A 13794-nucleotide genomic window follows, 5' to 3' on the forward strand; every position below is an offset into this window, starting at 1 on the left:
TTCTGCTCTTGTGTTCTCTGCTGATGTCTCTTCAAACCTTGCTGCCATTTACCCACTGGTTTCTGTAAGGTGCTTGGAAATTATAGAGTATTTGGGGCAAGAGATTGTCTTAAAAATTAAATCTGACATAAGGCAGCAGAGAAGTAGGTGCCTATAGGATTTTTATGTTAATTACAGAAGAAGGCTTAACTAAGAGACTGCCTTTATATAGTTAGATGTTACTTGTACCTTGTGATAATTTCATAATACAATTTTTCAGAGTTTTGCTTCTTGGTGGCCTACAAAAATTTTATTTCCATAAGAGCAGTTTCTGATGAATAGTCACGCAAAAGCTGGCTTTTTCAGAATGAGAGAAGAGTGTTCAAACTCACATTTCTGACCACATTTTCCAGAAAATTTTAAGCCCTTATTTCTGTCAAAATTACATCTTTAACCAAAAGAACATCTTAGTAGTCCAAAGTTAACAGTTGATGAAGCATCAAGAGTTCAACCTCTCCTTCAACCTACAATAGAGTGTTGCTGAATTGCATGATGTTTACAGCCGTGAAGCTTTTTCAACAGGAGTCATAATGAGCTCACAGCCTCCTTCTTTGTGTGCTTTGTTGCTGCATTTTTTTCTTTGATGATCATGTTTTCTCCCAACAATTGTCTGTTTGGTACAATTGATTCTGTGAGTCACTGTCATGGGTTTGCAGAGAAATAACTAACATCCTAATTTCCTCTTTTTCTGTGTTTTCTGAGAGATTTGTTTCATCTAATAAGATGCTTGGTTTGTATATTCTCTTATTTTGCTTTTCTTTAAGGCTTGTTTTGTTAGTATTTTGAATGGTATGATTAGGGAAAGATTTTTGGATGATTGATCTGGATAGGTCCTTTGTTAGCTTCACAGCCTCTGGGACACATGGTTGCTATTCTACAGACTTTGGTAAAATCTCTCAGAAAACAGTAAGAAAATTTCTCTAGGAAAATAGTAAGAAATCACAGCCAGGTTGTTCCTGTGTGAAGCTGGATACGTAGAGCCAGGTCTCTGTAAATAGGTTTGGCAAGTCTGGCCTAATTCTGTAACAAAGCTCTCCCTAAATCTGGTGGTATGGCTGCAGTTTGGGCCATGCTGGGCTGTTTTGGCAGAGGAGAACAAACACAGAGTTAAACAAACTTTGAGGGTTAAAGAAAGTTTAAAGCTTATTCTGTCATAATACAGTAAAATGTCATGGACTGCAGTGTTGAAAACAGAAGTTTGGAGACATAAAATAGCAAGTACTCTACCAATATCTCTCAGACACAGCAGTTTCATTTTTCAGCTGTTACTACAGATTTTCCTACAAAAGCATCACAGGAGGTTTCTTCTCATTTCTCAACTAAGCCATCTGTTGTATTCAGAGCTCAGGTTATTATAGGTCTGTTGCACACACAATAAGTGCTGCAGCAAGCAACATATAAGAAATGGTGCATATGGGTTGAGTAATGTTTTTTCAATATCAATAATTTTGTTCAAGAACATGATGATTTTCTGTATGTCTGGCTGAGGGTCATCTTTTTAATTTCACACAAATATTCATGGCCTAGTGTGTCATCTTCCCCATAGAATTGTGAATGAGCAATGATTCTCTCTTGCTTCTTTATGGGTATTAAGGCATACTGATCTTTTTCTCATCATCTCACCAGACTAAACAGGTTACTGATGTTTTCAGTTTTGCTGCCTACTTGTTTTGATAACTTCCTAGGTTTGTGTTTCAAAAAGTGATCTGCTATGTTGTCCTTCCCAGGTTCACTGGCAATATTGTTTCAATATTATACAATGCATGAGGCAATTTAAACTCCCATGTATATCAAATATTTTAACATCTGAGCTGCCTCTTCCTTACGGTGAAGAGCTGAATCTTTGCTATAAGGGGAAGCAGCAGCAATGAAATGTTTGCTTTCCCTCTGTGCTCTCTCTTGTTGAAAGTTTGTTGTAATGATTTGACTCAAGATCTTTTGCATTAACATGATCTTTGCTGTATCAGCATGAATCCAGGTGTTGCACAGGGCTCACCTGTTTCTCTTCCCTCTTCACTGAACTCCTTTATATCTCCATATACTTAATGTGGAGATACTCCATGTATACTGCAATGCAGCTGCTTGCTACTTCATTGCTACTGTCATGTATGCATACTATGTGCTCTGCATCAAGTACTTTATCTGTAAAGGCATCTGGCCTTTCTAAGGCCTTTAGATTTTAAGGCCATGTTTGTGCAAGTCCATGAGCATATTCAAGTCTATTTTTAAACTTGTCCTTGTGAGGCACTCTTTGCTTCACAGGTATCTCATATTTAACTGTCTGTGCATTTGCTAAGTGCAAAGTATGTTATCCTTGAAATCAATCTCATTCCATGCCTCCTTGCTTTGCTAAGATTTTTATTTAAGATTTTTTCTTTCTTTAATAATTTTTAGTAAATGAGCAGGTTTGGTATTGTGTGTATTGGATTTGGATATTACTGCTGCTTTTCTCCCCCATCTGATATGAATAAGACTCTCAATTCACTTGTTCTAATGATATGTTACTGTAATAAAATATTTTAGTAATGACTTTTATTGGCACAATGCCCCAAACTGGCACAATGCCTCAAGATCCTTGGCAGGGCACACATGAAAAATGCATCAATTGCTGTTATATATTAATTACATACTCTGATCCTTTTTCTGTGAAGAAGAAATTTGTCACTTAGTTTTGACCCTAGATCTGACAGTTGTTTTGCTGTTGGTTACAGACCTACATCTGATAATGGTCTCTGGGCCTGGAGCTCTTTGTGCTCTGCAAAGGCAGTTTGTGCTTGTTTCAAAACTTCAAAAAGTGCCAGAGTATTTAACAGAATAAAGTCACTGGTTGAGTGCCACTCTATCCTAGTCTGTTTTGTCTTGTTTTTAAAACTTTGCTATCTATATAGGGGTTACACTGAAATGTTAAGCTGAGTAAACAAAAATATGGAAATTCCAACACATGCATGTGTGTTGCCCAAGTGTTGTAACTTCTTTAAAGCAGTGAAAGACATTTGTTTGATGTTGAAGGTAATGGCACCCATTATCCTCTTCATCTGAAGCTGAAGAAATTGTGGTTCATCTCTTGGTGCAGCTGTTTGGTGTAAGTGAGCACTCCCTTAAAAGAAAGGCTCTGCTGTGTCCCACACTGCTGGAACACTGGTGAGCTGCATTGGGCTGTGGCATCCACAGTGCCTTCTGCAGTTCCTGTGCTGCTGTAGTTAGAGTGGGAGAGCCTGAGGAGGAAAAGCCAGGCAAGAGGAATGTAGGTATGAATACTGAAAGAGAAAAAGAAAATTAATTTAATTCTTTTGATAACAAAAGGAATAAGACATCTTTGTTCCTTTGTATCTGTCTTTCTTGTAATCGAAAGGAAAGAAAATTAGAAGTAAAAGACCAGTTCACAGGTTTTCAGATAGATGTGTAATTGAAACATGTCCAAGATATCCTTTATGCATAAGAAGGTGCAGTTTTGGGATATGTTCTTGTTCCATGTTAGAAGACCCTTTCAATGAGAAGAATAGGTCTTTCTACAGGTCTTGTCATGTTTGCAGTATACAGTTTTACTTCAAGTGGGTCTTTGTGTTCCAGCAGACAGCTGTACAAATGGCAGGACCGACTTAAGTGGGAGTATTATGAGCTGGCTATTAAAACTGGAATGTGGCAAAAATGCATGTGTAAGTTGTTTTCAGTGGTACCAGCATAATTGTCAGCTGTGGTTGGATCACTCCAAAGAAAATTCTTTTTTTACAGTCTTCTTCATTTTTCTTCTAATTTCAAAGAGTGTAAGTTTCTGGTCAGGTTTGCTTTAGCATCCATGGTCTATACACTAGAAGTTCTCAAAAGCAAATTAGTCACCAGTGTAGGGATGTATGAGTCTATAAACAAAGTAAATAGTTTAGAATCATCTTTGCAATGGAACATGCATGATGAGAATATCAGCAAATCTAGTCATAAGGACTGTTTTTGACTTTGAAAGGTGCTTTTTATAGATAAATTCTTCTGTTGAATAAATCTTATGATTTTCAAGTTGTGTATATAATTTGGCAATGAATGAATACTGGTTACTTGAAGAAAACAGTGAATATACATGTGCCTGCCAGCGTTGCTTACCTTAGGTTCTGCAGTGTTATTATTCAAAGAATCAAAAGGTAACACTCAATAACTGAACCACTGCCTGACAGCTGAAGAGAAAATTCTGTTCATTTACTAAAAACTGAACATTTGGGGAATAATATTAACAAATGAAAAACACAAGAAATAATTCCCATTATTGTTAAAAAGAAAATTTCTCAGTGAAAATAATATATGCAGTAATAAAGTATGAAAAACCCTAAATGCTTACTAAGCATAACACCAAAAGTTATTCTTTGTGGTAATCCTGAATTTTTATTCTTTTCTCTGATCTTAGCCTGTTAGTTGAATTTTGATGGAAAATTTGGACAATATATCTATAACCCTATTATATTTAGATTTTAATTTTAAAGAAAGCCAAAATGAAATTTAATTGTAACACCTGGAAAATTTAAGTATATTTCACAAGGAAAGAGGAGGTACTTCTGCATTTTATCTACAAATGTAATAAAGAATATATAATACTTTAAGTGAATATTAGAGCACTTATTACTTCACACCCCTCAAAGAGAGATTTTTATCCAAGGAAAAGTTTGTCATATACTTAGCTAAGTAAAGTTTTGTATTTATCAGACTGGCTTTCTGGTAATAGCTGGCACAACAATAAAAGGCTATGTTCAACTTCACAGTCTTCTTACAAGACAAAACTGGGAGGAAAACAATCCCTCCTTCTCGTTAATGATTAAGAAACTTTACTACAGCTTTATCTGACATGTTAATAGAGACATACAGAGAGAGAGGTTTCTGCCTTACTGGAGCCAAGTTGTAACTGGAAAAAGGCCTGCCTTCAAAATGTTATGTTACTTGTATTTAGAAAGAGGATTTTGACTTTTATAATGAGAAGCATCAATTCGTTGAAGGACAGAAAAACAATATAGCTAATACTTGTGAAATTCAGAAGCATCAAAAACCAAACTACAATATTAAGGCTGACATAGTTATGTGTGTAATTGAGCAAATAATTGTGTGTTTATATTCTTAAACACTCTACTTTCTAAATATGACTTTTTATTACATTCTTGTTATTCTTGTTATGAAAAACCCCCAGCAGAACAAAAGAGAAATTTTTTTTTTATTTTTGAAATAGAAGTTCTTCTGTAGATAAAAGTACAGCTGCAGTAGTTTTCCCAAAGGAGTATAAATAAAGAAATATGAAATCCTTTTAAGTCTGAGCTGTTTTGGGCTTGCCAGCCCCTATCATTCAATATTTTTAAAAACCAGAAAATCTGAGTTACTCTGTTGTTAGGTGGAGCCCTGGCTCAAGAGCTGAGAATACTTCTATACTGATGATGATATCTTTCCAAAAAAAGTCCCAGGGAAATTAACACATCGCATATGGCTATCAGAACATATCCCGAGCAAGGCAGAGGAAGCTTTGTCCCTGTCAAAGAGGATGAAGATACGGTGCTTACACTGAAAAGTTGGTAAGAAAGGTTGAGTGATATCCTTGACTTGCATCTCCCCACAGAGCCCTTGTGTTTCTTGCAGAACCATTTTGAAGCCCATCAAGAGGAAGGGATGGTAATTTCTCACATGGCTGTGGCTGGAGTGGGAGTCTGGATTGCCTTCACATCTGGATCTACTCTTCGACTGTTCCACACAGAGACACTGAAACACCTCCAGGATGTTAACATTGCCACACCTGTTCACAATATGTTGCCAGGTAGTTGAATTGCATCATATGGTGATTTTTTTGTTTTATCACTGTTGTTCTCCAGTGCTGTAGATTAGGCCAGAATCAGAAGGTTCATCTCAGACTTTGAGTCTGGTAGGTGTCTCCTGACTATTTGCTTTAGTAAGTTATAGTCCATCTCCTGCCCAGGTGAACAATGTGTGCAGTGAGCTGGTTGAGTAACAGCTCTTCTCCTTAGAGGTCATCAGTGTGATTAGATAAGCAGGTGGATTCTTCTCTTTGGTCGTATTTTTTGTGTGACTGTGAAACAGTTGTTAATGTAATCTGTAATGAAATTGTGTTTACTTTGCAGAGATTAGCATTTGCTTTTGGAACCATAGAATCAAGGGCATGATAAAATCATTTTGCCTGGGATCTGGACCAAAAAAACACTTGCTTACTTTTAGTTATATCAGTAGATCCAGTGAACTCTGAACCATTCACATGCTGCCATTTTGGAGTGTGTTCAATGTTTTGCTCACCAGAGCTCTAATTTGATGAATTGTATGATTTGTTTAAGATCTAACCTGTGGTTGTTAGAATAAAATTTTAAAAATTAAATTTTTTTACGTGTTTTAAGACAGAAGCTGTTCAATAGGCAGTTGAAATAGCTTATCAGTTTAGCAAGTGGATGACAAGGACCTCAGCATCAGCAAGCACATCAGGTGGGACCTGGGACTGTGCTGGGAGGACAGAGACAGAAAAGTGGTACTGGCATGGCTGAGCATGAGATATCCATGAGTGGACAACCATTCTTTCTGTCTCTCCCTGTTTGTAGACTGGAGTAGACCAAGCTTCTGCAGTTTTTATGGGCAGTGTGTGTGCCAGGTTTATTGCTTAGTTTTTCTAGCTGGAACCAGTTCTTCCCACACAGAGATTGCATTTATATTCTCACATGAGTTAGGTATAAATCTCACATCAAAAATGTTTCACTTTTTCAGTATCTCTCTTCTTACCATGTTTTCTTTCAGATGAAATTAACTTTACAATAAAAATCCATTAAAAATTTTGTCTGTTTGTCATGTTCTAGGCAGGGTGCTTTTTACATATGGTGTTTAGCCATAGCTCCAGCACTGAACAGCAGCAAATCACCTGCCTTTAAATAGATCATTTGATTGAATTCATCAAAACTGTGCAAAGAAATCAAGATCAGTTGTAAAAAGATTAATTTTTTAATCTATGTTCTGCTGTTCATAGCAGGGGGGAAAAGAGAAGTAAGACCTCCCTTATACATATTTTCTGAATGTAAAAATATTAAAAAATTTAGCTTTGTGTTCATTACCATGGCAATAAAACTGCTGATATAGCATACCATTATTTTTGTAAAAGAGTTTTAGCTAATTATAGCTCCTTGGTGTCATTCCTACCCATTTATTTCCTTTTTTTTCCCCTCAGTGTCTTCACAGAAAGCACACCAGTGAATGGAAATGGAAGTCTATTTTGGGAGTAGGACATTATTATAGCAAATGTTCAAAGGGAGACTCCTTTCTTAAAATGAACTGAATTTCAATTATTTAGCAGCAGCTCTCAGGCCTGCTTATATGATCTCAAAAATGCCGCAACAAAAAAAGCTAAAAGAGTAGTAGGAGGTTTACATAATAAAACAGTTTCAGAATAAAAAGGAGCTAAAGAATCAAATTCTGTATAGTATATATTAAGATAAAAAAAGGATAAAAAAACCAACAAAGTGAAACTGAATTACAACATGGCAAAATAGCTGTATATTTACAATATATGTATTTGCCTTCATGAGAGATTTTTATGATGTTTAGTTTTAAAGGAAATAGCTCTGTTAGCTTTCTGAAATTCAACAGAAGTTCCTTAATATGCAGAAATAACAGATAAGTAAAAATTCAAGTGGTGTTGAAATGAGAAAAGAAATTTGTGTAAAAATATTGCTAAGAGTCTTAAGAAGAGAGATATAAAAAGGCAAGATCTCTGTATAACTTTGAAGACGCTGGGCTTCTTTTCCCTGGATTTTAGAAGTAACAAGATGTATTACTGTCCTGATAGGCTACCTAGAGATGTCTTCACTTAAAAGTAATGTAAATAAGATGAATGTTGCTTCATTAATTTAATGAATTTTTTTTGTTGTTATATTGTACAAGTAAAAGAAAAATTTAATATCATTGTTAGGAATGATTACTGTGAGTTACAGTACTTAAAAGATAACTACAGTAACTAAGCAGAGTAGTAGGGTCTCATAACCTTAATAATGAGTTCTCATAGCAGTAAATTTCCTCAATTTTGTTCTTAAGAGAAGACAGTTTAAATATCACAGCGCTCTGTCTTCTAAAGGACAGAATCATAGGGGAGTGAAATGGCACAGAAGGCAATTGTCCTTATGATTTGGTGAAGTTTAGTAATGCAGAAAACCAGACTGAGTTTGGCAGATTCTTTTATCTGCTGGAGGTAATTTTAAATCTGGGTCCACTTCTGAGTATTGGAGATTGGAGGGCTCTCACTTTCTGGAGCTATGGAAAGTTTGTGTGTAGGAATGCAGGACTGGAAATGAAACCAATATCACAGAAGGGACTGTGGGATAGACATTTAGTCTAGACTGATCTGCACTACCTTTACTTCATATGTCATCCAAAATATTTCTTAATAATGTATAACAAGATTATGTTCTGTAACAAAAGACCAAATGCCGTGTGAGAAAGGAAGAGAATGGTTGAGAGAAAGAACATAATCATTGTTATAGATCCAGCTAACTCTTATTTCATTGTCTAGTTCACTGTGGATTCATAGTACAGCTGGATTCATTTCAAGGAGCCCAAGCACAACTCTGCTATCTTAACAGAGGGCATACTGAGTAGCAGAGAAATCTATTTACATTTGGAGACAAATAATCACACTTCGCTAGTGCAATATATGTCATTTGTAGAGCAAGTTTATGCTTAAATTTTGTGATCTGTATGTGAAGGGTGAAGAAAGTTAGTTTTTCACCAGCCTTTGTCACAGCTCACACCAAAAAAACCATGTACATGAATAGACATGTGTTTTTTCATAGTCACAGTCAGTATTCTATTAAAGAACATCCTTAAACATGTTTTTGCCCTCAGCTCTAAAAAAATTTGCCCTTTTAAAGAGACTACTGTAATTACAGTGACCTTGATACTTTATTGCTCATATGGATGATGATAGGTTACCTGTTTAACAAAGAGATGATTTCTGCTTAACTTGACATATTCTGTTTATATCCATATATCCTCTAATGGCATGTGTGTTCCTGGAAACAGATGGCAAAAGCAAAGGAAAAAAAGTGTAATTTCCTCTCTACAAAAAAATCAACTCTGCTCTGAGGCTTTACAGCTTGCTTTTTTCCTACCCCACCAGATGCCAGACCATGAAATGCAGTTGCTTTATGATTACTGTTGGGAAATGATAAAATGATGAGAAAACTTCAGGTCAGCCCAACAGGTCTGTACAGTGGGCTGGTTTTTTACATTGTAGGAGCAGCATGGCCATGTAAGAGGATATGGAGCAATGTACTTGCACCTAATTGGGGTTGAATTCGGATCTGTGAGGATTTATCCAGCTCTGGTGGTTGTTGTAATGGAGACCTGAGAAGGGTGAACACAGAGTAGACCATACACTTTATTATTGGCTTCAGTTCTTGTAAAGTCAGGATCTTGGTCAGATTATTTTACAGGTTTTAACAGTTTTTCCTCATTGGGATAATGTGATCTAAAAGTTGCTATTTAAAGATGAGTATTTTATTGCTTTTGGAATATGTTTATCATTCTCCCTTCTTGTTAATTTGTCTGCTTAATGTATATTACATTCTGGGGAATTGGATTGAATATTTCCCTCTGAATTTGAATTATATCAAAACAAAAGGTCAGAAAATAACAAAGATAAATATAACTAACAAATAAATTAATATTTTAAATCAGTATTTTTAAATCTATATATATATATAGTTGTTTTATATTATTTAAAGTATCTTCTCAGATGTCAATGTTTCCTGCTTTTTCAAGATTTCACAGCAAGCACTTTTTGTTTTGAGCTCTGTAGCTTTTTCATGCTTTAGGTTGTGCTCAGTGTTTAAGAATTTAAGTTGCTGGCTGATAATTTGCTGGTTTTACGTATGGAAACAGTAACACGTATTTGCCAGGTAAAAATTATTGTCTAAAAGTTGTTTCAGGTTTGAAGTATGAAATCGTGAATATAATGTCATCTTTTAAATGCTTAAAAAGCATTAAAGTTCTAAAAATAGAAGCATCTTGATTCTGCAGGGGATTGAGAGGCAGCAGTGCACTTGAAGCTTTTGATAATATTAAAAGTTAAAAAATTGTACTCAAGTATTTGTGTAGTTTGTAGAATAAACTCTAAGTTAAGCTAAGCTTGTACCTTAGCTTGCACTTGCTGTGGTACAGGTGATAGGAGAAGACTCACATGTCATAAATAAATTGAGCAAGCCTGAGCTCTAAATCACAGAATTCAGATACTGATTTTTGGAAATTCCAGAACACAGAGGTATTTGGGCATTATTTTGGAACTTCTTTCGTGCTGAAGGAGTGCTATTGTGTGCTTTGTTTTGGAAACTAAATTAATCCCACTAATATGTCAAAAAAAGCCAAAACAAAACAAAACAAAAAAAAAACCTAACACCAAACTAAACTAAACAACAAACTCATTGAAAAGGCAAAAAATATTCAAAATATTTGTAATTTGTGTACAACATAGAATATCCTTGCTCATTTAGCTGAGCAGGGATGATGCGTCCTACCAGCATAAACATGTATAGCTCATGGAACTCAACGTAGTAGTGTCTGAATGTCTGCACAAGTAGATGGAGCCTTTTAAACTTATCCTTGTTACACCTGACCAGGATGACCCAATCATTGTGCCTTTGGGGTATTTTAGGATGTGCTTTTAGGTAGGCAGACCTTGGATTCCAGATCTGACCCTGTGTGAGTTTCTTAAAACACACCATTGCTGGGTTAATACTTGGTTTTGTAAAGTTCTGTGAGGGAAGACTTGTGGTCTGTCTCCTGTTTTCCAGTCAAGTGCTTTGGGTGACTGTCAAGCTGCTCCTTCCCTGATTTCCCAGTGAGTCTGTAATTCATATTCTTGGATGCAAATTAGCTCAGCTTCAAGGGACAAGACAGAAAATGCATTCATTTGTGAAACACCATAATTAAGATCCTTCTCCAAAGTGTTGAACATGAGGGTTTACTCACGTTAAATCAAACATGGAATTCAAATTCTCGACCTACTGATGAAATGATTCACAGTTTGAGAGCTATGATGAAGATGGAATGACTGCTCTCTTACATGTAGAGTTAATAACATATCCAAGAAAGTGTATGTTTTGAACCTGAAATTCTTCGAGCTTCAAGCAGAGTTTAAATGCTCCTCCCCATAGACTTGGGCAAAAGTTTGGGCAGATCATAGTTTCTGTTTCTGAAGCTTGCCAAGACCATTTTTAAAATCCATTTAAACAGAATCAAACATATTTTTAGTCAGCATTGCAAGCAAAAATTACTTTGTTTTCACTAGAAAAATAGCAATCCTGTAAATAGTGTTGTAGAAAAGCATAGAATTATAGAGTAAGTTTGATTTGAACTTACTCTGGAGGCAGTCTTGTTCATCCTTCATAAAGAAGGCCTAATTAGACCTGGTTGTTCAAGGTCTTGTTCAGCCAAATTTTTAACACTTCTGGATAGGATGGAGATCCCACCACCTCTCTGAGCAACCCATTGTTTTTGACCGCCTTTATAGTGATGCAGCTTTTCCCTGCATAGAATACAATTTTCCCATGCTCTAAATTTGAGCATGTTGTGCTTTATCATATCACTGTGCACATGTGGACAGTCTTGTCTGCTGTGCATCCTTCCATCAGGGTAGTTGCAGACAGTACTTCTTGAATACTCCAGTCCCCTGATCATCTTGGTCAGACTTCTTCCAATATGCCAATTCCATTCCTGTATGTGGGGACCCAAACTTAGGCAGGTGGACACAGCACTTCTGATAGAGTTTCACAGATTAAAAACTAGGAGAAAAAAGTAATCATGAGCAGGCTTGAGTCTTGAGTATAGAGTGTTACTGAGTATTGTGAACTGAAATGCTTTTCAGTTTTATATTGGGAATATACAGACATAGCCTATTCATAAGAGCATGTTTGTAGAGACAGTCTGTGTTTACCTTTAGATGCTGTGGTTCAGAGATTTAGGGTAGAATGTTTCAGAAGTTCAATAATATTTCAATTGTCATGTATGTAAAGTGTAATTCCATAATCCAGCAAAATATTTGCCTTGCAATGAGTGCTTTGCTGAATTGAGATGGTACAGCTGATTGTGTTTGCCTGAAGTTGCTTTGACCTTTGGGTCATCACTGTTCAGTAACGGAGCACTTGCCAAATTCCACAGGGCAGCAGCGTGTCTCTGTGACCAGCCTCCTGGTGTGCCATGGGTTACTTCTGGTTGGAACAAACCTGGGTATTATAGTAGCCTTACCAGTGCCACGCTTGCAGGGGATTCCCAAAGTAACTGGTGAGTGAAATTTCTCAAACTATTGAGTACTGAAGATGTCACTTCTCTTCTGCCAGTAACTTAAGTGAACCTTCCAAATTATATGCATTGTTTAGACAAAAGTTAGAGCTGTGTGATGAAATTATACTTGTTGTTCTTTCCAAGCTTTACAATATTATCTAGATATTTATCTCAGTTGTTTGAGAGGGGACACTGTTTTTCTTTAAGACATAGGCATTAATCCTGTTGGAGTACAACCCCAAATATATGAGGATGAGAAGAGAATGCAGAGAGTCTTATTTCCAGATTTAGGGAAAATAGTTACATTAGGTTTAGAGACACAGATATTTAAAAATGAGCATGTTGTCTAACTGGTTTTTTAATAAATTGATTGTGTCCCCTTTTCCTCCAAACTGGAGACTTGGAATATATGAGAGTATGTATTTCCTTTTTTTAAAAGTGATCAAGGTTTTTGCATTCTGGAGAGATATATTTATGAGTTACTTTCATATTACCCCATTTGAAATACAAACACACAAATGCTTCTGTATCACTATACAAGTGTTTAAGCTACTATTTGAAGCAAGGTTTTAAAAATGTGTTTAATAGGGGCTTTTCCCCAATGTTTTGGATTCAGAATTCTACTCAAGCTTCTGTTTTGCAGAGGGAAGCTGGCAGATTTTATGAGGCAAGCTGTTTTGCAGCTTCCTCCAAGGGGAAAAAAAGCTTATGTAACTTCTCAAAATGAAAATTAAATCCTCTGTGTTCAGCAAAATACACAGCAATAATCTGGTATGACACAGGATAAATGCTTTGTAAAAATCTTAGGTGAAAATAAATACAATTACAAGAATATGCATAGTTGCAGAATCAAAAAAATCTCTCATTCTTCCATTTTCTGTTTTTATTATTTTGGTTTATGTCTCATATTCTTGCATTTATCTGGAATCAAGATTTTATCCAGATACTTGTCTAGTTTTGTCTCAGTTGTTTGATAACTTTGATAACTGTATTTTGAATTTAAAAACTGTGGCTTTTCCCCATTATGTTTCTAATAACAATAATTCACCTTTATGTGAATGTACTTCCTGTAAAAGCAGAATATGTTTTCTTACAATGTAAAATGCATTTGGGATTTAGGACTGGGTGTAGTGATTTATAAGATATGTGGGCTTTTCCCCTTGCTTGCCTAGCTCTTTTTAATAATGTATCTTATTTAGTAGAATTCAATTTTTTCTCCCTTTTTTTTTGCTGTAAAAGGCACATCTATTGATACTGTTATAGCTTCTCAATTTGGCCATGTGCAATTTGTTTTTCATACATTCTAATGATTTGCACTGTGTAAATCTTCCTTGTACCACCAATATCCCACTGATTAAATACTTAAAAAAAAAAAAAGAAAAAAAAAGATTGTTCAGTTAGTTCCTTATGAATCTATAGTGGTAACTAGACAACCAGAAGGATGAGTTTTAGTTCCTGTTCTACAGTGTG

At 35.7% G+C, this 13794-nt stretch overlaps 1 protein-coding gene across 6 annotated transcripts in view; it reads left to right on the forward strand.

Annotated features, from left to right (window-relative positions):
- The window catches only part of ARHGEF10 (Rho guanine nucleotide exchange factor 10), a 109061-nt gene that overhangs the window by 90055 nt on the left and 5212 nt on the right, over positions 1-13794 (forward strand). For 5 of the 6 annotated variants that reach the window (XM_085574586.1, XM_085574588.1, XM_085574589.1 and 2 more), the window contains 2 exons: positions 5641-5815; positions 12202-12324. In XM_085574586.1, the coding sequence (XP_085430712.1) occupies positions 5641-5815; positions 12202-12324 (298 nt within the window). Of the gene's footprint in view, positions 1-5620; positions 5816-12201; positions 12325-13794 lie in introns of those variants that run through there. The other variant, XM_085574590.1, reaches the window with a different exon arrangement.

The sequence above is a fragment of the Lonchura striata genome, chromosome 3, assembly GCF_050655825.1.
Source record: "Lonchura striata isolate lonStrDom1 chromosome 3, ASM5065582v1, whole genome shotgun sequence".
Taxonomy (NCBI): Eukaryota; Metazoa; Chordata; class Aves; order Passeriformes; family Estrildidae; genus Lonchura; species Lonchura striata.